This window comes from Cupressus sempervirens, chromosome 1, assembly GCF_028749045.1.
Source record: "Cupressus sempervirens isolate cs-2001-9-10 chromosome 1, ASM2874904v1, whole genome shotgun sequence".
Classification (NCBI taxonomy): Eukaryota; Viridiplantae; Streptophyta; class Pinopsida; order Cupressales; family Cupressaceae; genus Cupressus; species Cupressus sempervirens.
The window spans coordinates 484609234-484636629 of NC_143118.1; the positions used below are offsets into that span (position 1 = coordinate 484609234).

A 27396-nucleotide genomic window follows, 5' to 3' on the forward strand; every position below is an offset into this window, starting at 1 on the left:
TAGACTATACCCAAGACAAATTTGATGGAATGGATACCTCTCAATCCTTGGTTCTTAACCACAAAAACACTTAACCTCCATTAAACAATAATAATAAGAATGGCAAAATATTAACAAATTATAAAACTTATTTTTGTAAATGTAATTTTTTTTTTTTGGTTACAAAAGAAACTACCCAAATTTGAGAATTAGGGTCCTTAATTTATTAACAACTTTTCTATCAGATTATGTATTTATTAATTATAAGTCATGAAAATCTGAGTGAAATCTTTCTTTCACTCGATTGGATTCCTCCAAAATTTTATATCCTAATTTGCTAAAGACGGCCATCAAATTGGGGCGTCACGGAGACATTTGTGCTTAGGTTTCATGTTGTCATTCATCTTTGTCCAAGCGACATCCTCCCGCCAAAACACTCCCAGGGTTTTACATAAGACTGCAGATGGGAAAAGTCGTATAGAGGTGGAGGGTTCGGCATTTCGCTGTATCGGATTAAGAGCGAAAAGCGAAGATGCTGTGGGTAGACAAGTACAGGCCCAGGTCTCTCGATAAAATTATTGTGCATCGGGAAATCGCTGACAATTTGAAAAATCTGGTATTTTTTCCGCTCGGTGGCCTTTTTGAGACTTTGTTTCCAATTGCAACATGTTGCAATCTATGGTAACCTGATTACCCTTTATATTTCTATATATTTCTAATCCAATGCAATGTTATGTCTTTTACTCAAGATGATTCTAGCTTGACGAGTTTTAAACGTATTCAGGATCTGATTAGGCACAGCTTAATAAATTGCTTATCTCCAGAGGAAAAATACATTTGAAGTCTCTTCATGAAATTTTATGCCTAGAACTAAAAATTATATATTTTGGTAGTCATTTGTTTGGATGCTGAAAAATAATTAAAGCGAAGATTTGCCGAGGCCGCTCAAATAACAATTTATTCAGTGCCTATTGATATAATAATGTGAATTGGTACAATTCTTATTGGCAATCATATTGGGTAGGAAAAGTATTGCATGAAGAAGTTTCTTAGTCAGCAATGCCTTTTGGCACAAGTTCCACAACCAAACCTAGCTTTGATAATCACTTTAAGGTGGCTCAACAATTGTGCCATTGTTTGTGCTAACATTCATTTGCCACTTTCCATGGACTTCAGCATGAATGTGAGGACAATGGTTGCCCTTCTATTGCTTGGTTGACCTTTCTGCAGTTATTTGGTGACATGCATTTCAAATCTAATTATATGAATGATTTTGATGATGATACTACAAAGCACTATGGCTCATTTTTGATTTCATCAAGTTGTCTACTTGCGAAGCAATTTGCAATGCAACATGACACCTTTTTTTACGTTATCTTTTGCTTATCAGATAGCCACTTTTTTAGGGTTCCCATCTCTATATGTAAATTAGTTGCCTCTATGTTAGAACCTCATGCTGATGATTGATGTCTGCTCTCATTTTTTGGAGGACATTGTATTTGATTTGATAAGAGTCCCACCTTGTCTTAGGAATCCTCTTTCAGTGGATGTAATATAGGTACTTCTGATCAATTCGTCCTTCTTTGTGATCCACCTTTTGTGAGTTCTTCTCATTTGGATACAGTTGCAGCTATTGTAACCCTCCTATTGGAGTGGATATTCCTCGTTTGGATGATAATATCCAACTTTTGGTTCATTTTTGATGATAACTTTTCTTTTACCAGCATCTTTATAGAAAAATAAACTAGTCTAGACAGTTTTTTCTTGCTTCCTGCATATACTATTTTGTAGTGGGAAGTCTTTAAATGTCCACCTTTTACTATATCTCTTTGTAATGTGGAAGACAACTGTTTGAATCTTGCTGCAAGTGGACCTTCATTACCATTCAATTGTTGTACCTCTTCCTCAACTTGCGAATATTTGGTGCACAATTCATCTTTTTATAACTGTAGAGTACATATCTTTTTTGACATCTTCATTTCGTGCAGTTAAGATTGGGGGGAATTTTATGAAACTACCCAATCTTGCAGCCTTAACATATCATCCAATCCATTATACAGAAACAAAATCTGAATTTTTTTTAATTGTAACTCTCATATGCTTATTCATAAAACAAAATACTTAAAGAGCAATCAGATATGTTGAGAATTTCAACAAGGAACATAATTCAGAAATTTCACAAGAGCATCATATTGTCAAATCTTCAAACCCTCTTGCCTTCCACTTTCTTGGCTGCACTCTATGATGGAAATCTGATTTTTATTTTCATCCTACGGTTCTCATGGCTACCTTAAACACCAATAACACACCTACAAATTCTATCTTCTCTTGTCTCTATTCTTCTCTTCTTGGCAAATGAATTGCCAAAATTCTTCCCAATGCAATTCGCTGGAGCAACTTGCAAGTCCTTTCTTCAACCTTTCTGCTATTGATTGCTGCCTCTTGACATTATTAGAGGCTGCATTTTTGTAGATATTAGAACCATTGGGAGGCATCACAAAGAGACACACAAATCTTCTTTTCTGTTTTCCTTTAGTTGTATTTTGAAATATGTATGAAAATGCTTGAAGTTCCTCATCAAATGCATCCAAATATGGCAATTAGGGTCGCTAAAATATGTCGAATAACTTACTGATGTAAATTTCTTTCAAAAGTGAATTAAAACTAGAAGCAAGCTGGGTTTTTTGGGAAATCAATGAGATATAGATTGTTTTTCCTTCAAATTCACTAGTTTTTCCTTCCATTTTAGTGGTTGAATTTGAAAGAATAAGACAAGAATGAAATGCCAAAGGTTGCTTTCTTTATGCAAGATTATAAAACTCTAAAAGATGGTATTGAAGCTCATCCTTCACGAATAATTCAAAAATTAAACATAAAATAATTATATTTTTGGTAATGCGAGATTGCTTGTGACCGTAGATGCTTTTGCATTATCATTAACCCTTGATGTGTGTGTTTATTGCTGAAGGAAGTTGTTTTAGGTGGTGGGATTAGTTCTTTGTCGGTGTTGTTATATACACCCTCCATTCACTTGAGATTACTTGGGTATTTTTTTTTAAGTGGCAAAATATTTATTCAATTAACGAAGAACAATACAAAGAAGCCAAGGCCACAAGGCAAGAATGAACAGCCCCTCAAACAAAGATAATAGTCAAAGTTCTATGATCTACAAATGATATCTCTATCATCCATAACAAGGTTCTCCAAACGATTAGAATGACTAAAGACAAGTGATTTCAATCCTTAACATTCCACATTCCCATCTGGTTTGAAGCCCATTTTGCCAAAACAATCTGTTGCCTTGGTCCATTCCCATGGGAAATGGGAAAAGGTAATTGTATCGTCTTAAATTGCAAGCACTCCAATTTAATGAAGGTTTAGCACCTATTTAATGTGAGATCGTCAATCTCCTTCTCTCTGTCATCTCTTCTTCCCTTTTTTGTCCTTTTTCCTAGGTGGAATTGGGGTAAAACCTAATAGATCCTCTTTAAAGCTCCTATTTTCATGGCGTTAAGCTCAAGGTAGGATCTATTTTCCCTATGTCCCTCCTTTTCATCTATCTATCCACTTGGAATCTACTCCTTGCACTAAAATGGGATTTCCTCGAAATTTGGACCTAATTTCCGGATCTCGAGATTTGTTTTGGAACCTCAAGACAACCCTAGGGGGTTTTTGCACTTGATTATTAGGGGCGCAATGTGCCCCTATTTTGGCCTCTCTCTTTAGGTCTTGTGTTTTGGGATGCTTGGGTGTTAATTCCTAGGTTTGTCGGCCTGCAGGAGTTAGTCAATTCTGAGCTCTATATAAACCCTTCCATTTGCTCCATTTTTCATATTCATCAACTTATTATTCAAGCATCCACAAGCTCTATTATTCAAGGATTCAAGTCTTCAAGTCTTCAAGCATCTCATTCAAGCATTCCTCCATTTAAGATCAAGTATTGAAGTGTTCAAGCAATTGAAGGAGTTTATCTTCAAGATCTTCTTCAATCCATCCTTTGTTGCATCTTCTACATCCATTCATCTTTGTCTTCTTGGTCCAAATCCTTCGATGAAGTAAGCACATTGCATTCGATTCAAGAGATTCGGCTTTTGTAAGGTGAATTCGTATATTTGCTTTGCATTCATGCTATTTCAATTTTTTCGATTTAAGGTTAATTTCGAAACAGGGGTTTGACCGAGGCAAACCTCCCATCAACAACAAAAATCCTTTTTTATTGTAGGTTACAAACTCCGAATTGATGAACAAGTTGTAGATCAGAGTAACCTTTTCAGATTTCTTTGAAATAGCGAAATCAGATTTCGCATCATACATAGTCAATTAGGGTCGCACTGCACCCCTGATGCACCTGTTCACCCTTGACAATTTGTCAAAAGATTTTTGTGTTTCGTTTGTTACACAGTTTTAAGCCTGGATCTGATACTTTCCACTCATTTTAGTTAGAAGAACAAGCAAAAAACAAACTTAATAGGTGTGGTTCTTTAACCTTCTTTGTCCTTTCAGCATATCTACATATTTATAGCTTTCATTACACACACGCACACACAGAGGGTTTATAAGGGATTGGATATCTTTCTTCTATTCTTCCTGGATATAGTTTGCATTTGTGCTCCTCGTTCATCTATTTAGCACTAATCTTTCTGGACCTAGTTCGTTAGAATTGAGATTGAAAGGATTCTTTTCCTTATCTTCTCTCTTGCTATATCATACACCTGTGTATGTGAGTAGATTATGTGATGAACTTAGGTTTTCTATCCTTGATTCACATTTCCTACCCCACAGTAACAAAGTCAAAGAGGTTGCTAAGCCTGACAATTTGATTGTCCACCAAAGCTAATTGTCAATCCTTTCCCTCTTATCTCTCGCTTATTCAACATGTCAACTATAACTTTTGAGTCAGACTCACAAATCATCTTTTGCCACCCTAGGGCACAACAAGTCTTCTAAGTGCAAAGGATAACCAAGGCATTCATAAAGTTATAGTATGACGGCCTTTATACAAACAAAATAAGAAATGAACAATCCTAGAAGAATCTTTACCAACTCCCTTAATACCAATATCCTTGGATTACCTTTAGATGAATCATCTATATTTGCCTTTAGAACCTCAAAAGGAGGACATCTTCAACATTCATTTGTTTGAAACCTTGCTCTTATTATGTCAAGTTACTGTAGAAGGGAAGTTTAGAGATCTATAGTCCTCCAAACTTAGCTCTGCTGAAGAATAGCCAAATTTGCCAAATCCTTGGCTATAAGGGTCTCTTGTGGTCCATTGATAACCTACATCCACAATTGATGTCTCATCATTTTTTGTTTTCTTTTGGAAACTCCTTTTTCATTCCAACTACATATGCCAAAGAATAAAAGAAGGTTTGATATTCTGCATAATTTGAAGAAAAGGAGTTCGGGTAGGGGCTACCTAAGTGACCCTAAAACCCCATCAATGAAGAAACATGCAAATAAAGCTTATTCCAAATCCCCCACTAGTGCCAACTTTCTCTAAAATAGGGGATATGAAGAAAAGATGAGAGGAGCATTCCTCAATACTATTGCATAATGCCTACATAAGGGGCCATGAAATTGTTGCTTGCACAGGTTATCCCAAGTGAGGCCTCTATTTAGAACTACCAACCACATAAAGAAATCAGATTGGGGCTAAGAGAAATTATTTTAAACATGTTTTTGCCAAGGAATGTCAACTCTCCCAAAAAGTTGCCTATCCATTACTTGATATCTTGAGGCTACAGTGGGATTAGGGCCCCAAGTGAGCTTGTCACCCTCTTCAAAGGAACTACAAACTCTACTTGCTAGGATCTTAGCTCGTGGCAATCCTCATTAGAGCCTCCAAGAGGTCATTCATGGGGCTTTTTTGATTAAAAACCATGGCCTATCCCAAACCTTGAGAGACTTCATAGTCGTTCGCCTTAGTCCAACTAACCTCAAGAAAAATATTGCATAAAGGATGAAGGTGTGGTACATTGACAATAGAGGTGAAAACCCATCCCAAGAATCTAGTCAAAATAAAGCCATTGATCCTTTATTGCAAATCCAAAAGAACCCTTGCTTAATTAGCTTAGCACCTCTTTTAAGAGTTATCCAAATCATGGATCCTTTATCCTCTTGACTATATTGGGGTATATTTGAACTCTCAATACCACATAAATACTTTGCAGCGATAACTTTGGCCCAATCTTGATCATAATGACAACACCATCTCCAATAAAGTTTAGCCACCATGGCTTGATCAATGAGCCTTGTATGTTTGAGACCAAGACCCACACCTTGTTTTGTGCCACAAACAAAATCCCACTTAACTAGGTACTTGGGTATTAGTATACCCTAAGAAATGATAGTTGTTTATTTATTTATTTAGAGTAATAGGAAATAAGTTGTGCAAGCCAATCAACAAGAGCTAAACTATGTTTCTAGCTTGTTGGTATTTGGATTGATCCTATTATAGATATGCACAAGCAGCCTAAAAAATGTGGGTTTGTCTTTGATGAATTTGGGTAAACTTGGATGGAACTTGGACATATCACATTGAACCAAGAATAATTCCGACTAGTTTATACACTTTTAATTTTAATTTTTAAATGTTGTTGTATTGCATAAATCACATGTGTGGATTGGTTTTGTTTCCTCACTTCATCATTTGTGTGGAATCTTTGTAGGATTAGAGGTATGGTCTAATACATTGAATAGAACTTTTCCTGCAAATGTTCGTGAATGTTTTAATATTTTAATTTGATGCCATTTATTGTCTAGCTAGTGTTTCCCCCTTAGGTTTCCTAGTAGGGTTTTACATAATCTCATTGTCAATTATTGAATATAATGTTTTGTTCTTTGAAAAATTGTTTTTACTGCATATATTGAAGCTAAAGTTCAATTTTTATCAATTCAGTATTGAGTTTCAAATGTCAGTTGTGAGTGGGGCTGTTTTATTGTATCATCTATGTAACTGTTTTTTTTTGCATTAAAACTCATGATTTGCATTTTGAAGGCATCAAAATTTCTTCAATCGCTTCCTTGGGAGTAATATATAGTCGAGCATGATATTGGAAAAACATATATAATTTTTGTCAAGTATCTTATATGGATGTTAAGTGATTTATTGAGTTTTGCAATGTTTTTTTGAAGTTAGTAGGTTAAGAAGTCAAAGATGCATATTGATGGGATTTTTTTTGTTGAAAATTGTCGCATGTGATGGTGCCCTTTTTTGAATGAAAAAGTTGATGCATAATTACACTTGCAATGATTGGGTGGTATCTTCTTTTCAACCAACGCTTTTTGAGTGTGTCAAGAGGGTTGAGCATGTTATGATATCGGGCACAACTGATCTTTTTGGCTTGATCACTTCCTGGGAACACCAAATGAAGTTTCTTTGTGCATATAAGTTTTGGGCAAATTATATGTTGAGCTGGCGATCCAAGTGAAATGTTTTGAAGACAACTAATCAAGAATTGTTTCAAGTTAAATGTTTTTATTGAGTTGGTGCTCTAAGTGAAGTTGGGGGATTGTAAGGTTACTTGAGGATGCCCCCCACCTGTCAAGGTAGTTAACGTATTCAGAGCAAGGATTCCTTCCTCTTAGTCTCCAAAGCAAGGATTCCATCCAATTCAAATTATGTCAATTTCAATTCAAGGAGGGTTGGTGTTTTTGGTGAGTTGGTATTGACTTATTTAATCTGGGTTGGTGCCCATTTCATCAATTAAAGCTATTGATCTAGTGTTTTTTAACCTAAAAGGACTTTCCATGTGAAATTTGGTGTTTTATTGTATTTGCAAGACAATGGCAAAAAATAAGACTTAATTTTTTTATTTATATAGTTTATATACCATTGCAATGTATGGTGATTACGATGGAAAATGATAAATTTTATTTAGTTTTATCTAGCAATCATTTAGTTTATTTATTTCTTGAATTCTATTTAAAATTTAAAATTTATTATGCTACATAATTTATTTAATATTGTGTAAGGCTAATAAATATTTTGGCACACTGGGTTCACTACTTAGTGTGTTGGTTAAGTGGTGGTGGTTGTTGTGCTGACTAAGTTTCAAGCCTTGCTATGCCATTGTGATTAGGCTTGTGACTTTGCTGACCCAATGTGCTCACTGGGTTGATTTTTAGCCTTGTTAAATGAAGATGGGGCCCCTCATTTGTGACCTCATCTATTGATAGCTTTGGGTTGAAAGTATTTCATGTGGTGTTGGAGGTTGTGTCATGCCAATATCATCGGTCAAATTAAAAAGTTAATTATTTTGGCATGCTAAATATGTTTTTGATAAAGCATGCTAAATATGTTAACACTTATAAATTGTATATGTTATTGCATGGGCAAACTCAAAATAAACACAACCTCAACTTTTTTAATCAAATCAATAGATAGAATCTCTCAAACCTAAACCTAAACAATTACTAAGATTGATAACTTAGGATTTAATCATGTATACTTGCCTAACAAAATGAAGACTAATGTAATATGGCTGTTTAGATCACTTTTAGGGTTAGCATAGAATTTTACAAGTAAAGGCTTCTCTCTTTATAAACTACATGATGAATATGAGGGGATGGGTGTGATGATTCATTTTACAAGATAATCTTTCTGATATGAGTGTCTTATTGTAAATAGTAGTTTCATTGGGGTGTTTTTGGTCTTTTGGTTTAAACTTTTAGCATCTAGTTTGTGTTTATATTACCTTTTTCAATAGGCTATATAAGTTTGGGTCGTTTTTGGAGTAGTTTAAGAGATCTTGCGATTCTCAAAAAGCTTGAGATTCTATGTATTCTTTAAGATTTTTTTCCCAACAGAATCCTTGCCATTTCTTTTGATATTGTCAACGCATCCTCACAGATTGAGAATTCTTTATAAAGTGATTCCATTAAGAGTTTACCTCCTTTTGATAATTGGCTTGCAAAGTTTTGTGCTTATTAAAAGTGCATCAGACATACCCAAGAGAAAAAGCTTATGTCTAAGCATAAATAATGACATTCTATGGAGGAAGGCAAATGCACTTCTAGTTGAGCAAAAATGACAACCTTGAGAATTAGAGATTCACTAATCTTCTTTCCCATTTCTAATAAAGTTTTGTTATATATGGGATGCATTCTATTAGACATAGCTTTCATTGACCTCTACTTGTTGGGAATTCGACTAGGGTAGATGATATGAGGTTGTCAGTTATGGCAACATATATTGAGTATTAAGTGGGTAGATCGTGAAGAGGAAGTTTTGGTATAAAGACTTAGAAATTTTTCTAAATATCATGAAGATTATCTATTAGCACAGGCATAGTTTTGATTCGTGAGCTTCACAGAGACATTATTGGCACCAATGCACTTACATGGAGGTAGTATAGTGTTAGGATTCTGTACCTATGTGCGCAAGTCATTTGGATCAATATAGACAAAATTATTGCAGTTTTACCAGTCGCAAAACTGGATAGACAAAACATGACAAAATTAAGGAATTCAAAATTTTATGTTAAGGAATTTTTTTTTTTTACCAAAGTAATTACTTGACTAATTACGGACAACATCCTAGATGTTAACGTTAAGTGGGCAAAGTATAGAATTGTATTTTGGACACATGTGAAAGCGTGAAAGTCGACATGACAAAACATTATGAAATAAAGAACAATCTTTGAAATGCGTGTGGTTATTTGTGATAACTATGCTATTATTTTGTGATGCAAACTTTGTGACAAAGCAGTAAATGGTAGTATATGCGAAGTTGGTACAATGAACTACATAGATCATATCAGATGTTGAAGATATCAGCATTGAGAAATAGGTTTTTGTATCTATTCCTTTTGTACATCGAGTATCATTGAATATTGCATGTTTGGGCGGTGGGCTCATCTTTTATACATTTTGTTAATGTAATAACAACTCCTAACAGGGTGGAGACTTCTAACAAGGATCGAGACACTATACAGATGTAATAGACTCCTAACATGGTCAATATCTTTCACAAGATACTTTTGATTAGTGGATCATTTTGTGGGTACCATCTCCACCGAGGTTTTCCCTAGTTAACAAATAATGGTATTATGTGTTGCATTGCTTTATGGTTGTTTTTACTATTCAACTTAATCAATTTATTTATTTATGTGAGTTGTAAGATTGCGAATGATATCCATACTGTTGGGTAAAAGTTTGTGGAATACTAATTCACCCCTCCTCTTAGTATTTCCTATTTCTAACAATTGGCATCAGAGCACAATTACTCAGAAAAGACCTACCAACTTAAGTAAGATCTCTGTGGATAAGGATTTGTTACATAAGAACTTGGATGAAGCTCTTGAGCAACTTGATGTACTTACAAAAGAATGAGATAGTTCGAAGGACAAATATGAAAATGTGAAGGACTAGATTGAGAAGCTAAAATACAAGATAGAATCTATCAGATCCAAGAAAGAATCTAAAGATCAGAACAAGGATTGCAATGAAGTTTCAAGGCTTAAGAAAGAGAATAAGGTTTCAACGCATGAGCTAGAGATAATAAATTTGAAATTGAGTTTGAAGGATGATTACAAAGAAATTGAATTAGATTTGAGATTTGAGAATGTAGACCTGAGATCAAAACTTGTGAAAGTGACATTTGAACTTGAATTATCAAAGTAACAATATACAAAACTTGAGAAGTGTAATGCAATTGTGAAAGGAGAACTCACATAGTCTAAGCAACATCTTGAAAGGTTGTATTCAAGTAGCGAAAAGCTTGATGAGCAGATTTTGGCGTAGAGACCTTCTTATGATAAGACTGATCTTGGATACTTTGGAGGAGAATCATCAAAGAGATCTGAAGCTACTAAGGAACCAAATCTTGTGATCCAATAGCTTGAACCATAACAAGTAGATCTGTACAAGGTTGAGTCAAATCAATTTGAAAATGTACCTAAACAAGCTAAACCACCTAAAGAAGGAGACAATTAATTGGAAAATGCTATGCATGCAATGATTTGGTCATAGAAAGGAAGTAAGTATACTAACCCTATTTCTGGTTATTGTTATAATTGTTATGGTTTTGGACATAAAGCTAGTGAGTGTAGGAAACCTAGATTTAATAATAATATGCATCAAGGTACTAACCCTGCAGCCAGTAGACCTATTGGAGGGACCAATGTTGTAAGAAAGGGTATCTTGTGTTATAAGTGCAACAAATTTTGGACATATTGCTAGAGATTGTAGATTATAGATCAACCAATTATACCTAGATATGGAAACAATGTGATAGCATGTCACATTTGCAACAATTTGGGACATACAAAAATATTTTTTAGGATGAACAATGTAAGAATGCCAAATAACATGAGGAACAACATGAGAAACCCAAACTTTAGAAGGAATGTGAGCAATGCTAGAAGGAACAGTGTTCTGGGACTCTACGAGTCCGAGGCAGAGGTGGCCTTTTTGAGGCAAATGGCATTTGTACTCTGACTCGGCTGAGTCTTGGCGGAGTCCATGTGGACTCGCCAAGTCCAGGGACTCTGTCGAGTCTTGAGCTCAGGACTCTCCTGAAATTTTTTAAATTTTTTAAAATTTAAATTTTAAAAAGATAGAGATTTCTGGAAGGCGTTTTTTTTTCAGTATATATTAATTTTGAAAATGATGTTGTCATATGTCAGGAAATTATTAAGGATTGAATCTTAAATCTCAAATCTTCAACTTTATATTATGTTATTCAATTTTTTTTCCTTCACAAATTCGCTGTTATACTTATGGGATCTATGCAAAATTGTGTATGAGTGTAAGGTAGCTTCTATTTATCTCAATTATTGTGTATTTGATGTTAATTGACTGAATGATGCATGAAAAAATCATTATATCCTTAAAAATCTTTGAATTTCATGGGTTTTTCGATTTTTCAAGTCCTTGCCAAGTCCTGGCTGAGTCCGAGTCTGAGTCCAAGTCGAATTTTGACTATCCAAGTTAGAGGCGAGTTCGAGTCCCGTAACTATGAGAAGGAACAAGAATAACACCAAAAGTTAGAAAGTGTGAAAGAATGTGTACAAGATCTTAATGAGACATTTGTTAAGGCTAAGGCTCCAACAAGTTCACAAGATTGTGTAGAAATGAAGATAAGTGAAACACTTGAAAACAAGTTGATGTTAGTGATAGTGGCTAACTAACCCCTATCTATTTGAGCAATTTATTTCATAATAAATAAAGGGAAATTAGCATTAGAAAACTATTTGAACCCTTAGGCGAAGATTTAAAGTTTGCGTAGTTAATATAAAGTAGACATGGATATAAGGAAGCTATGATTAAGTGTGCATAAGATTTTGAGTTCATATGTGAGTGTGCTAAGAGAAAGTTCTATGGATAATGGAAACAACTTTTTGATGCTTGCTTACTAGCGCAATTGATGCAGAAGTTAATTGGAAGTGATTTAAAGGCTGAAATTAATTGTTTTAGCACCATTTGATCGTGCAAGGAATTAAAGAGTCATTAAGAGTGAATTTGAGAGCGAGTTGAAGTGAGTTGAAGTGAATTTGAAGGTGATTCCAGCGAGCCCTAATCCCATGATATCAGAGGTATTTACAATCTTGCGTAGTTAAATTGTGAAGTTGTATTCAGTACTTTATCAGTTAAGATGGAAGAATCCATGATTCATAATGTTGAGGACATCCCTAGACCTAAGATGAAGATATACCCTATTCCATCATTGGAAGACGACCCTACAATCGCGTTTTCACAAACCCCAGATGAAGTATTGTATTTGGAAGACATTGGTAGTTATACAAAATGCATAGGAGAAGGAAATATTTTAGGATAATTTGATAAGATTTACAAACAAGACATGTCATTCAAGGTAGGTTTTGAACACCTGGGTCAGAATGGAGTAGAAAATTATTTGTTTTACTATGATTATAACAATGTAGACTTGACAAAGATAATTCACAGCAAAATTCATGATGGAAAGTTCTGGATGGGAGACAATGTGATTGAAATTTCCGCAAAACTTATTCATTAAGTTATTGGTTTGAGCAATGAAGGTTCCATCCTGCTAAATGAGAAGAATGTGAAGAGAACTATGATTGTAAACACACAATCCACCTATAATGGAAGAGGCATAGTCATCAGTAAGATCAAATAGGATGATGTAAGATTTGTTTGTAAGATTATTGCATCTAAACTATGTTCTAGTTCTAGAGAGGATGATATAGCAGCTGGATTTGTGCATATTGCATACAAGATATGTATTGAGAGAATCAAATTAAATTTGTGTGAGATTCTGAGAATTTAGTTGATAGAGAATCTAGAAAGGATCAAGAAAGTGAAGAATGACCAGTTTAGGCTTCAAGCCTTGATTACATATATGTTTTTCCACCTATTGAGAAGATTTCCTTTCATGCTAGTTTATGAGTTGAACAACTGTAACAAGTGTACCAGGGAAAAGATAACATACGTGTCTAGAAGACATCGAATTGAGAAGATTAAGGACAATGCAACATTGATCTTGAGGACATTTCAGAATGAAATGAAGCAATAAACAAGAGCACCTAGATCAATGGTTGAGAAGTACAAAAAGGAAATATGTTTTATGGTCAACACAAACTTTACATACATCGAGGTAGTTTAACCTAGAATACTATATGTTGACCCTCTTGGTTATGAGGTAATTGAGGAAGAGATTGAATGATATGTTCAAGCAATTTTGAAGTTAGAATCAGATGATGAATTTTATAGATTTGGAACATAAGAGGAGAACATGCAGTTGGCCTATCAAGTTAAGCTTGAGAAGTCTGCCAAAAGAAAGGTAGAAAGCACAATGAAGAAAATTGTGGAGGAATCACAATTGACACTACAAGAGTTCATAGCAGTAAAATAGGCTATGTCTGGGATGAAGCAAATAGGACAAGAGAACATTTTGTTTGTGCCTCCATTGGCAACAACAAGCCCTGGTTTTGAGGCAACACCATTAGCTATGGGAGTTACAATGGCAAAACTAGTAGCTAAGACATCTTCCACTTCATATGTAGCAGTTGCACTAGTGCAACCACAAGTTATTCAACCTCCACCAGTTCAGTCCAGTGAAAAATAAGAAGAGGTGAGTATAGTTGAAGTAAAGAGGAAGTTTGCGAGGTTAGCAAAAGTAAAGCAAGAGCTAGCAAAAGCACCTAGACAAAAGGTGACGAGGAGATGGCAACAAGATTTGATAAGAGGCAGAAAGTGATAGTTTCCTATGAAGGAAAGAAGAAAATGAGAGGACATGTTTCTCGTACAGAGACTCAACAGAAACAAGAAGAAAAGGAGAACATTGAGACTACAAACAAAGGCAAAAAGCAGTGGAAGCCAAAGGTTGAAAAGCTAAATTGTATGATCATTGATGATGGAAACTTTGTACAATTGAACAAATACTATGATTTGTACAACAACATTGAGAAATTTATGTTGGAGGACGCTATTATCAGACACGTGATCTTATCTAATAAGAAGTTTGTAGAGACTCAAGGACACATTCCTAAGGATCTGTATGATAGATTAGTAAATAGAAAGATGAGAGTAGCAGAGGAAGTCAAGGCAATAAGAGAAAGAGTGATACATAAACTTTGTGAAATTGAGAATGAATATCATTTTCAAAGAATTTTGAGAGTATAGAACCCTATTGAGGAACAAAACAAGAGCTTTTCTATTTATGGGAGGAAATTATGAAGAGGTAAACAAAGAAACAGAGGATGCTGTTATTAAGGTAACGACAAAGTTAAAATCATTGAAGTGCAAAAGACTTAAGAAGACAAATACTGTTTTCTATCGTACCTAGTAAAGAGCAAGAAAACATAGTGATAGGGGGGCCATCCCTATTCCCATAGCAGCAGTACCAACAATTCCTACACTTGCAACAACAAATACAAAGATAAAAGACGTAGAGGATAGTGGAGCAGCAAAAGCATCAACATCACAAACCCCTTAGATGGCAATTGGTACAGATACCATGAATGTTGACAACACTAGTATAACTGTAGATACAACAAAAGATCTTTTCAAGGATTATGGCCCTAGTGTTGACAATTTGGTAGGGTATACCAACTCTAAGGAGGAAAAGAAAGATGAGGTAGAAGAGAAAAAGAAAGAAATTAAAGAGAAGGAAGAGCAAGAAAAAAAAGAATGATGATCTGACTACTTTAGCTGATGAACTCAAGAGAGTTGATAAGGGAGTGCAAGAAAGTTGGAAAATTGCACAAGAATCTTTCCACTTTACATTACATTTAAAGCATATAGAGACAGAGACAGATGCTATTTTGAGTCAACAAGCGGATGAACCAGTGAAATTAGTTAATGACAATTAGACTATTGGAGAGACCCAGTTGATTACTCCTATCAGAGATGCAAGCAGAGAAGCAAAAAGTTCTTCAAAGTAACCCCTTGAGACCTTGATTGCAAACATGATGAGCTCCACTCCACAGACATCAACAGAGGACCCTGAGATAGAGATGCTTGGTAAGCTAGTTGCATTGGCAACAAACAGGATAATTGAGAAGAGTAGAGGGAATAAATGAACTCAAGAAATTCTTGAGAGGATGACTAAGAAAATGGAGAGCTTGATAAGCATCTAGATAAAGGAGGACAATTTGCAGAAAAGGCCACGAAAGTCTTGGAGGAATTTGATAGTAACTTTCAGACTATAGTAGAAGTAGCTATAGTCAAGGCACAAACAAAGCATAATGCAAATTCTTTTAGAAAGGTATGCTAAAATATGAAGGATGATTTAGCTAACTCAGATATTTGTATTAAAGAGCTGAGGAGATGTACACGTGAAGGCAAGGAACTATATGAGAAATGTGCGTTAACGCATGAGCATATAGTTCCTTGCCTTCATGTATACATCTCAAACCAAGGCTAAAGAAGATGAAATGAAGAATGTAATCAGTGACATCAGGAATGCAAATGCTCAAGTGATCCACTTGGAGCAAAAGATAAGCAAAATTTATGATGAGAGAGGATACTGGAAAGCAACAGAGAGCAATTACTACAGAGGTTCTCTTCGTTGAGAGAACAACTATCGTTAAAGACCGACACTGTGTAGACACAACTTGAAGATTGTTTAAAAGCGAAGAGATCATATGAATACTTCAGCATCTAGATTTTCAAGCAATTGAATTAACATCCTATGGATTGTGCATGTTTCTTATAGTGGTAGATTCAGTAAAAGTAATATGAAATGATGGACTAATCAGTTTGAAGAATAACTTTGCTGATTGTATTGTATTGTTAAACAATTCATCAGCATGTAGAAATGAGAGGTAGATTTAAAATTTTGATTTGTACATAGTTTTTGACTCACCTTTGTCATTGATGTCAAAGGGGGAGAGCATATGGAAAATTGTATATATATGTAAGGGGGAGAGAAGAGTATAGTATGGAAAATTGTAAATGTAATATGTAAAGGGAGACATAAGATAGAGTGTAGTCAAAGGGGGAGTAATAAGTATTATGAATATTGGAATTAGGAGATTTTAAGGATGTAAAGATGGTATAAATAGAAAAGGATCCACATTTTGAATTTTGTAATGGCCTTATGAAAAACTTCACAGTTTTTGCCACTTTTGCTTTTTGGGACTTAGCCAATTTTCCCATATGTTGCCATCATTGCCAAAGGGGGAGATTGTTGCTGATTTGGCTAGGGTAGATGATACGAAGTTGTCATTTATGGCAACATATATTTAGTATTGAGTGAGCAAATCATGAAGAGGAAGTTTTGGTATAAGGACTTAGAAAATTGTCTAAGTATCTTGAAGATTATCTATCAACACAAGCACAATTTTGATCAGCGAGCTTCACAAAGACATTATTGGCACGTGCACACTTACATGGAGGTAGTACACAGTGTCAGGATTCTATACCTATGGGGGCAAGTCATTTGGATCAGTATGGATGTAGTTATTGCGGTTTTACCAGTTGCAGTACTGGACAGACAAAATAGGACAAAAATAAGGAATTCGATATTTTATTTACTAAAATTATTACTTGACTAATTAGGGACGACATCCTAGATGATAAACCTAAGGGGGCAAAGTATAGTTTTGTATTTTGGACACGTGTGAAAGCATGAAGACTAACATGACAAAACATTATGAAATAATATCGTATAAAGAACAGTTATTGAAATGCGAAGTTGTGTGTGGTTATTTGTGATAACTATGCTATTATTTTGTGATGTGAACTTTCTGATCAAAGCAGTTAGAGGCAGTATATGGGAAGTTGGTATAATAAACTACAAAGATCATATTAGATATTGAAGATATCAGCATTGGGAAGAGGTTTTTCTATCTATTCCTTTTTGTATACCGAATATCATTGTATATTGCATGTCTAGGCAGTGGGCTCATCTTGCATATATTCTTTAATTGTAATAACAATTCCTAACAGGGTAGAGGCTTCTAACAAGGTCTAGTCCTCTAACAAGGACTGAGACCCTATACAGATGTAATAGACTCCTAATAGGGTCAATATCTTAAACAAGATATTTTTGATCAGTAGATCATTTTGTGGGTACTATCCCCACTGGGGTTTTCCTTTGGCCAAGGTTTCTCTAGTTAACAAATAATGGTGTTATATGTTGCATTGCTTTATGGTTGTTTTTACTATTCAGTTTAATGAGTTTATTTGTTTATGCAAGTTGTAAGATTGTGAATGATATCCATAGTTGGGCAAAAGTTTGTGGAATACGGATTCACCCCCCTCTCTTAGTATTTCCTATTTCTAACACTACTATCATCTAGTAGCTCTTTTTCATTGTTGATTCAAAATCCTATAACCTTGTTGCCTTGTCTTGGTAGACATAATTCCTCATTAAATGGCTCCAATTAGTGTTTGGTTCTACTTGGCAAATAAGATCAAAAAGGTTTTGCTTATCACAAGTGTGTTAGGCATTTGATAGAAGGAAGTTGTGTCTGATTTTGAATAGTTCCATTCCATAGGAGGCATAGGCACATCTCATTTGGTAGAAGTCACAACCTTGAGATATAGAGATTCAAGTATCAAACCTTTTCACTTCTAATCCTTATCTCATCATCATGGGCTATAACAATTTTTCTAAGAATAGGGAAGGCTTTCCTTGTTTTTAATTGTCAAGCCAAATGTATATAATTGGATCTTATCTTTACCAATGTTAGCCAAAATTTGGTTTCATAGACAGTAGTGAACAGTCTTTCATTACCTAACTAGTGCACATCCTCATCAATACCACCCGGGTCATTATTGGTACTGATGTTACCCTACTTGATTGTTGCAGCTCTGCACTAAGAGATCCTTAGATTAATTCCTATATTGCTGGTTCAGTTTTGGCTTATTTTGTTTGCTAAAACTTTGTTTCTTGAGTATGGTATGACTTGGTTATCTATACATTGTTTTTACATACAAAACATAGTTGATGGTTCAAGGCCAATTGTCAATGTTAAAGATATTTGATAAACCAAAATGGTTTATATTAGTACAAATAGATGGTCAATATGAATGGTTATTATTTTTTCATCGAGAGCATTAATGTCTAACTAGTTTCTTGGGACTCCACACAATGCCAATGCACTAGACAAGTGTTCCTGTGCAATGACCTTTTGCTCTCCATTCTTGATTGAGACTAAGGAAAGCAATTGGTTGGTTTGGGTAGGCCTTTTCAATTGTTTTTTAGTGTAACACGGGGATGGATTCCCCCTGCCTCCCCCCCAAACAAAAAACTGGACCATCTTGGAGATAGGGATGTCCTTGGGATGGGGGGATGGCGTCTCAGCGTTTTGGGCAGCACCACTTAGAGCACCACCTTTGCCAAAGATGGTGAGACGTCTCCGAGACGGGGAGATGTCTGTGGGTGTGGGGGGATGCGACGAAGTCTCCTTTATTGCGGGGGGACGCGACGAATTCTCCTTTATTGTGGGTGCGGGGAGACTTGTAGTTTTTGTTTGCATTATAATATTATATACTTATTTTGATATCATGATTCATGGCACATGATACTTATTGTAATCATCTTTATGTCACAACTCATGAGTCATGACTCATATGATCATTGATTACTTTTAGATAGTAAAGTATAGATACTCATACTATTGATTTGAAGACTAATATATAGACTAATATTTGCTGATGTTCAATGTCAATGTTCATTGTTTGTTTGTCATTTGATCATGAATCATGATGTTCCAATTCAAAACTTCAATGCAATGTTCAATGTTCAATTTTTTATTGTTTAAGTTTACTGATTTTTACATCTTTATGTGATTATATCAAGTTATATTGTATAATTGTAGTACATATTTTCATAACTAGCATTTCAAGTACCATATGTATAGTATATACACCTTTGCTCTCCTCGCCACCCTCGCGTCCCTCGCCGTCGTAACCCCCGCTGCTCCCCTACTGTCCCCAAATCAAGGCCCCTGTGTCCCCCCGTCTCGAAAACTTGTCCTGTCGTCCTGCCGTCCCTCGTCTCCTAGGGCGGTGTAACTATGTTGTTTTTTGCTTTTTAAGAATTGATTTTTTAATTCTATTTGCTCTTTTCTTGGATTCACGTAGGGTCCTACTCCGAGCTTATGGATTTGGCTTGGTTGAGTTCAAATGAACATGAAAAGTCAATGCAAAGTAACATGTATTTCTTCATTAAGAGCATCAATGTCATTAGCTGGTTTGTTGAAACCACACAAGCAATGTCAGTGCCATACTGACTATGCACTATCCAAGTGACCTTTTATAGAAGCCTTTTGCCTCACATCCTTGGTTTTAACTATAAGGGAAGTTGTTAGTTTGGATTAGTTAATGTTCTAATTTTTTTCTTATTAAAAAATCACTTTTGTTTTGTACTATATTGGCTCTCCATGGGTTTGGCTAGGGTAGGGGATTTGGGATGTACATGTTCAGGATGTACTTGGTTCAAATACATTGTTGGGAGGCAGGACATTGGGAGAACCTAGAACAGTATTGGATTAGGATCCAAACCTGATTCAAAATGGTTTAACTTTAAGTTCAACCAATTTTTGCATAAAGCTCATTTGCATGGACTATTTAGTATGATGAAAAAGCTATTTTTTGGCTTTCACAAGACTCACTAATAACAATAAGATGAGATTTAGATTCACTTGCATTGGGCCTATGTTGTATGATTGCTCAATGCTGAAACACTTAAATTTACATAAATTTTTTCATTGCTGATATGTTTCAGGAAGCTAAGGCAGGTTATGCTAACATGATCCTATATAAAATAAGTACCTTCTAAATCTGAATCTAGCTATATAATCAAAGTGTAAATAAATAATGATTACATACCTATTTTATTTCATATTTTTTATGATGAAGGATTTGCCCTTGTATTGCTTGATGACCTACATAATAGGTAAGATTTGGCTTTGATTTGTTGATCTCTATGTAGATGATTAAGCTAACTAGGCTTTTGGAAGGCTATTTGAAAGATATTTATAGAAAGAGGTGTAAGAGTTGTGGCTTTCTTGGATGTAAAAAGGCTTTCCTAGCAAGAATGATCTTGTGAGCATAGGTAGAAAGGATTGCACTTTGGGACTGTAAAAAGAAAGAAGAGTAAAATGAATAATGTAGAACTAGTGTGGATAGCTTACTTTGGAAAGATTTATCAATTTCTCATTTAAAGCATTACCTAACCTCATATTGAAAAGGTTAGTTAGGTTGAACTTGTTACAAGTGATGGGTTTGATTGTGGTTAAACGTATAGATGTAGATTTGAGACCAGGGGAAGGGCAAGTGAATTGTTGATGTAGGAGCATCTTGGGTTACCTTTAATCCTGTGCTTTTGTTCATTTTGACAGTTCAAACCGAGTCCTTTTCAGACCTTGTCGAGCTCTTTAGTGTGAATTGAGTTGTTCCTTTGGTGACCGAGTTCCATCAGAGTGAACCGAGTTGTTCCTATGCTAACCGAGTGATCCTTCATGCGCCAAGTGGACCTATTGTTATTGATGCTTGGGTCCTTTGACCGAGTTTGTCTGTGTTCGGTTCTCAGTTGGAGATCTCTTGCATTTAATTTAGATTGTGAATTTAATGATAGGATCTTGTCTAGGGATTAGTGTTGACTGTTTTGAGGTCGACTTTTCTTTGATGTAATGTTTCAAAATCTTCTGTAAGTTGTTTTGACAAATATAAGTAGAGATATTTGGGTTTAGCTTTAGGTAGAACTTAGAGGACTAGGAGTGAGAGTAGATGTTGTGAGTTTGAAGCTGAAGATAGAACTTAGGGTTATATTTTGTATCTGGCCGTATCCTAGAAGGTCTTATAGCTGGGCATGTATGTTGAACATTTGATGAATCAATAAAAGTATTTGTTCTCTCCCTCCTTGGTGTTGTTTCCCGTGTTTTGCTTTTGTTTTGTTTACTCAGCGAGGTGGTTGGATAGTTGGGTGTGCCTTTGGCCCTAGTTGTTCATTCCTCCTTGCACCAGTTGTGCAAGGATGTATCAAGTGGTATGTGGGAAGGGGAAGGTTTTGTTGAAGCAACATGAGGGACCATGCTAGAAAGTAAGGGAAAGGGTAAGTGAGACATGCCAAATATGGTTTGTGTGAGAGAAAGGTTTATGGTAGTATTATAAGACTTTGCGAGTCTCAAGCTAAGTCAGGGCTTCAATGTTTTACGGCCTCTAAACTTTGACTCAATCAAGTCTTGTAAAGTCCTGCTAGGACTCAAAGAGTCCATGGACTCTCTTGACTTGAAGAGTCCAGTGGCCAAGACTTTGCCGCGAGCAGTTGAGCCATAAAGTAAAAAATAAACAAATTTTAAAGACTTTTTTGGCTTATATGATCATATTACAATAACAATTTCCAATAATTTGTAATGATGATTCCTGATAAGGCAACCAACATGGAGAAAATGTCTTACATGTAGCAGGTATAAAACATAACATTTTGTCAACAAATAAAATTACAGATAGGATTTCACTAATTTTATTGCCAAAAAAGTAGTGGCATTTCATAGATTGTAATCACAAAGCCTTGGAACTAGGTACTAAAAATTTAAAACAAGATGCTTTTCTTTTAAAGAATTGGACATCTCCAAAATAATAAAAGAATAGTTTTAAGGTTTCTGAAAGGTTGAAAAAAATAGTTTGGTAGATTGGTCATTTGACAAAGTTAAAAGATGATTACATTTGAGCAATTATATACTTGATATCATTTCAAAAATTCATTATGATCTTTTTGATCTTCTTAGAACAAAAAATTTAATCGAAGCTATTATGAAATAACTTGCATGGTAGAAGAATATAATATGAAATATGCTGAACAAATGATAATAATATGCTACTTTGAGGGAGCAACCTTGTAGTCCCCTTTAAGGGAGATACCACCAATAGTCTTCGACATGAACACAATACTCAACATGATGATATTAAATAACCTATACCTTCTATACAATTTAGTTTAACTTAATTCCTCTAGAAATTTGCATTTATACTTATGTGATCAATGTAAACTTATGAATGTGTACAAAGTAGCTTCCGTTTATCTCAATTATTGTGTATTTGATGCTAATTGACTAAATGGTGCATGAAGGATATTAAATCCTTAAAAATATTTGAATTTCTTGGGTTTTTCAATTAATTGAGTCCTTGGCGAGTCGGGACATTGAGTTCGAGTCCAAGCCTAAAACTAACTTGCTAAGTCCAAGGTGACTTCAAGTCTTGTAACTATGGTTTGTGGAGGTAACTTGAGCATATGTATACTGTGATAATTGCTAACTTCTTTCTTGCATTGTCACATGTGACAAAATATAATAAATGACAATAAAGTGGTAATGTAAGGGTGTCACTAAAGAATTAATTTCTTTTTGTTGAAGCTCCTCCCTCTAATATAGTAGTTCCTATGCTCAACTTGCAATAATCATTAGAGGTCAAGATTGATCATTCTCAATTTGTTATGCATCCAATAATTATTGTGTTAGGATATTGAGTGTTTTATCATGTAGAGGCCTCATTAGAAGTGAGGTCAAGTGCAGCTTCCAACTATTGTGGCTGTTGTCGAATGGGATTTTGATGGTTTTTGGTACTCCAGATATGCTGGAGGAATTAGAATGGGAGAGCCTTTTCCTTTGTACAACAGTTTTTTGACAAATAATATCAAAAGCTATGCCTATTGAATTTGTGCCTTACATTCTTTTAGGTAGTTGGTCTCAATGCAATTTACTTGGGTCTTCAATTTCAGCTTGGCATGCATGATGTTGTCAATATGTGTTAGACAAGTGTAGTAGTTTTGTCATTGATGTTAAAAAGAGCAGATTTTTCCAATAGATTCATAGATGACGAACAAATGTAGATGAGAGCTAGAGAATGGTATAGGTTAAAGGATAAATGTAGATGTGAGCAAGAGAATGATACAAGTTAAGGGTTAAATACACTATTCATTAACAATAATAGACCACCACCTCCAAAAACAACTGGTTAATACTTACGCTCAGTTTCATCTAATAATTATGCACCAAAGACTCCCAACATTCGAATGCTTTGTTGTGTATCACTATTTGACATTTGTAATAGAAGGGCCATTAACTTGACCATGTTGTGAAGGAATATACTTTGAGTGACATGATATCCTTCTAATAGATGTGTCCAAAACTTATTTTGACGCTTCTACTGGAATTAAAAAAAAATGATGATACCATTACATGGAGTAGCGCCCAAGCAACAATAATGAATGCTCAATGTTCACCAACAAGGAATATGCACTGAGGAATATATTATAGTTCTTCAATGTAATGTGCCCACTTTTTTGGTTTTCTTGTACTAGAGTTAGTGTTGTTTTTTGTGTTGCTGCTAGTAAGATCAAAAGGGTATTTTGATGTTGCCAATTTTTTCAAATGGGTATAAGAAGGGTAGCATCCTTTTCTAGAGCCTTTTGCACACTCTCTTGTACTTTATTTTTAGTAAGTCAATGATATGCATCGACAGAGTCAATTGCCATTTTTAATTACATCGACGGAGTTCATTTTGATGTTTGGAGTTATTAGTTTAAATAACTATAAGTTACTAATTTATAAAGTTAAACTAAATATTTAACTTTATCATTATTTTAATTTATTTTTCAAGTGAGTATGGAAAGGATAAATACTTAAAATAAAGTGCTAAGTTCAAAGTAGTCTTTTATTTGAAAGTGACATAGGGGAAAATATTAAATGAAAGCATTTGCAAAAAATAGCCAAAAAACATTTGTGGGAAAATCACAATTTTTTTTTTGTAAATAAATAGCAAAAAACCATTATAAAAAACAGGAGAAAAAAGTGAAGTCCCAAAAAAATGGAGAAAGGCAAGAAAGAGTATTTTTGTTTGAAAAAAGGAACTTTGAAAAAGTGAAGGGGAAAAATTGATTTTATTTAGTCCCACATGCATTGGTGAAGGGGGTTGGACTTCATGGGAATGATATAAAAGCGATTTTGTGGAGCTCATTTCTTATGCTGGGTTTTGATATTGAGATTGCTTGTGTTTGGAGGAGGTTGCTTATTCATCTTTGGTTTGTGAGGATGAAAACTCTTTTAGGCAACATTCTCCACATTATTGAAAGATAAAATCTGGAGAATGCCTGGTAATTTAATTCAAAGATCACAATCAGCCATATTGGAGAATATGTATCAATCTTTTCCGGGCTTATCCCATATCAGCTTTGAAGAGAACAATTGTAGAAAAGATTGTGGAGGCTATATTTTCTATTTTGTTGGTTGTATCTTCTATGTTGCTGGCCGTACAAGCTTTTATGTGTGTCTAGGCCTTTGGGGACGTTACATTTTTTGTTCAGAGGTATTTTGGACCTGCACTATCTTGTATGCCTTCAGGCAGTCATTGGTGCCAATTGTGGGAGTTGGCACTCATTTTGGAGTAGTATATTTGTGATTCTTGTAAGCAGCTCAAGCAAAACTATTGCTACATTTCTGGGTCTGTCGGAGTTAGATATGTGGCATATTTTATAAACTGGGTCGCTTATATTTTTGAGAATTTTTTTATTTCCAGATCAGAAATTAAATCTGGAATTTTCAGCTGTGTTATTTTTGAATATTAGTCATTTTTCTTAACTAAAGAAGAGTTGCATTATTTTCAATTTATCTGCACTATTATTGTCATTGGTTATATTGTAAAATCAATATTAATCATGTTAAAAAACAAAGCACATATAGGGGTGGTTATTACATTCAATCATAATTATCTCTCTTCAAGCTTTTGGCTTGATGAAATATTTAAGGTCAAACATTAAACTCAATGGCTCGATTCAAACTTAGAAAATCACAAGGTATGCTTCGACTCTACTCAAATCAAGCTGAGTATATTGGACTTGCGTAATAATGGGTACATGTTTTGGTGTAAGCTCTACCTGTAATAATAACGACACTTGTGCGTGAGAAGTTAGAGAAGTTATACTTTGTAAGTTGCAGTTTTTATATCATCTCCAGTTATTGGAGCAATATGTGCAATCAGAGGATTGGAGATCTCAATTTCTGAAAGTTGACATTGATTTGGAATTTTGGATTAATAGTTCGATAGATGCTTTAGTTATAGCTGTGTTGTCACTTAAGCAGTAGAAACTAACTCTTAATTGACTACCTGATAGAAGTAAGTATATAGAAGAATGAAGGACCAACAAACAGTGTGTGAGTGGGAATCGATTATGAGAAGGCTAAAACATGTGGAAGCAGAGATATATCATACACGAGCATAGGATGTTTAATGGGATTGTATGAACTTGTACAGATAGAGTATGTGGTTGATTGTGTTCATATTGTAGAATTTTTTTCCAGAGGTTTTTAAGTACAAGAGTTAGATGTTGTGAGTGCAGTGTGTCTGAATATAAGAAATGTAAGTCAGTGACAGTTTGTAATGTTTTCTTTTGTAACATTCTTATGAGTGGTGCCTGTAGGATGCTGTGTTGGTGCTCTCAATCAAGGAGTTTGGTGATTCCTTAGGGTTGGCGCCCTTTTACCTTGTACTCATTATTCTTTATGTGGCTAGATTAGTACAGTAAATCCTAGCAACATTTCTTATCAAGGTTATTCACCCATTCTGGGTATTCCACACGTTTCATGTGTTGTGCATCTTATGTGTGACTGCCCTCTTGTCAATTCTGTTTCTCATACTTAACAGTTTTTCAAATAAGTTTAAGATTGTTAAGGATCTGGAATATAGTCCTAATGATTCACACACCAACCCACCACACCACCTCAGTAGAAGATTTGTGTTCTACAATGTGAACTAGCTAAGGCTATGCCCATGAAGGTTCCCTACTGGTACATGTCAATTGGATTTAGTGTCATCACTTGTACAGAAAATTTAGTTCTCAACTCATTCAGAAGTCAGGAACATTTTCTGCTTAGCATGGAGGGAATAATGAGAATCATTCTTGTAACTATCTCTGCTTTTATTAATTAGACTAATTGCAGTTTATTTGCATGACCACTTCTTAGGGCTGTTTATATGTGCTTGGCTAACAACCAATTTCCAACCTCATATTTGTGAATTGATTTGAAGTCCATAAAGAAGATTTTATTGATATCAGTTATGGCAGGATATCTCCTTGCTCTCCTGCCATTCTGTATCAGATAGGAGATAATATTGTGTGTTACATGATCAGAATTGTTGTAATTTCATATGCAGTACGCAACTTTGGCATTCCTAGTTGAATATGTCTTCTCTATAAACACAATGACAATGTACATATCTATTTTGTGGGTGAAGTTTTTCTTTTTGTTTCTTGTTAATAATTTGAGTAGAATCTTCTCCAACTTTACACGATTGAGTATTATTGATGTCTTTTGAAAGAATGGAATTAAACACTTGTGGACATTCTTTTTGATATGTGTGTTTGCTTGACCATTTATTTACTTTCCAAGATTACCTATAAAGTTAACTGAAATAGTTTCACGCTTTTTGTTTAAAGTGGACTTCTAAATTTCTTTAGTGTCACTTTTAGTGGAAACTGTGGTCTTTCAGACTAAAATATATATGGTTCTCAAATTTCAGTTTGCAACCCTTTTTTCTTACAGATTAATTAATCCCATAACAGGCAAAACCATGATGCAATATTCTTTAGGGTACTTAATTGTATTTCTAATTACATATGTTCCAAGGTTGTTTTTGGATTGAAGTGGCATGTTTATTTTGTTAGGTTAGTGAGCATGACTGCCCTCATCTACTATTTTATGGGCCACCAGGAGCTGGGAAAAAAACTTTAATCATAGCTCTTCTAAAACAAATATTTGGTCCAGGCACTGAGAAGGTCATATTTTATTTCCTTTCTTGTTTACCTTAGCTATGGGCATGGAAAATCGTGAGATCTAATGCCTATTATTTAATGCTGTTCAGGTGAAGGTAGAAAATCGGCCATGGAAGATTGAGGTAATTTCTTGATTTTTAAAATTTTATTTTCACGTGCAAGAGAAATAGAATCATTGCAATTGTCAGAAGTCCAAGGATATTGCAGCAAAA

General features: G+C 34.8%; 1 protein-coding gene across 1 annotated transcript in view; it reads left to right on the forward strand.

The window, feature by feature from the left end:
* Positions 1-358: 358 nt before the first annotated feature.
* EMB2775 (ATPase family associated with various cellular activities (AAA)) overlaps positions 359-27396 on the forward strand; it is a 59960-nt gene continuing 32922 nt past the window's right edge. Inside the window, exons 1-3 of the mRNA XM_089828621.1 lie at positions 359-595; positions 27077-27187; positions 27274-27306. Of these exons, the coding sequence (XP_089684747.1) occupies positions 512-595; positions 27077-27187; positions 27274-27306 (228 nt within the window). The 5' untranslated portion in view covers positions 359-511. The remainder of the gene's footprint in view (positions 596-27076; positions 27188-27273; positions 27307-27396) is intronic.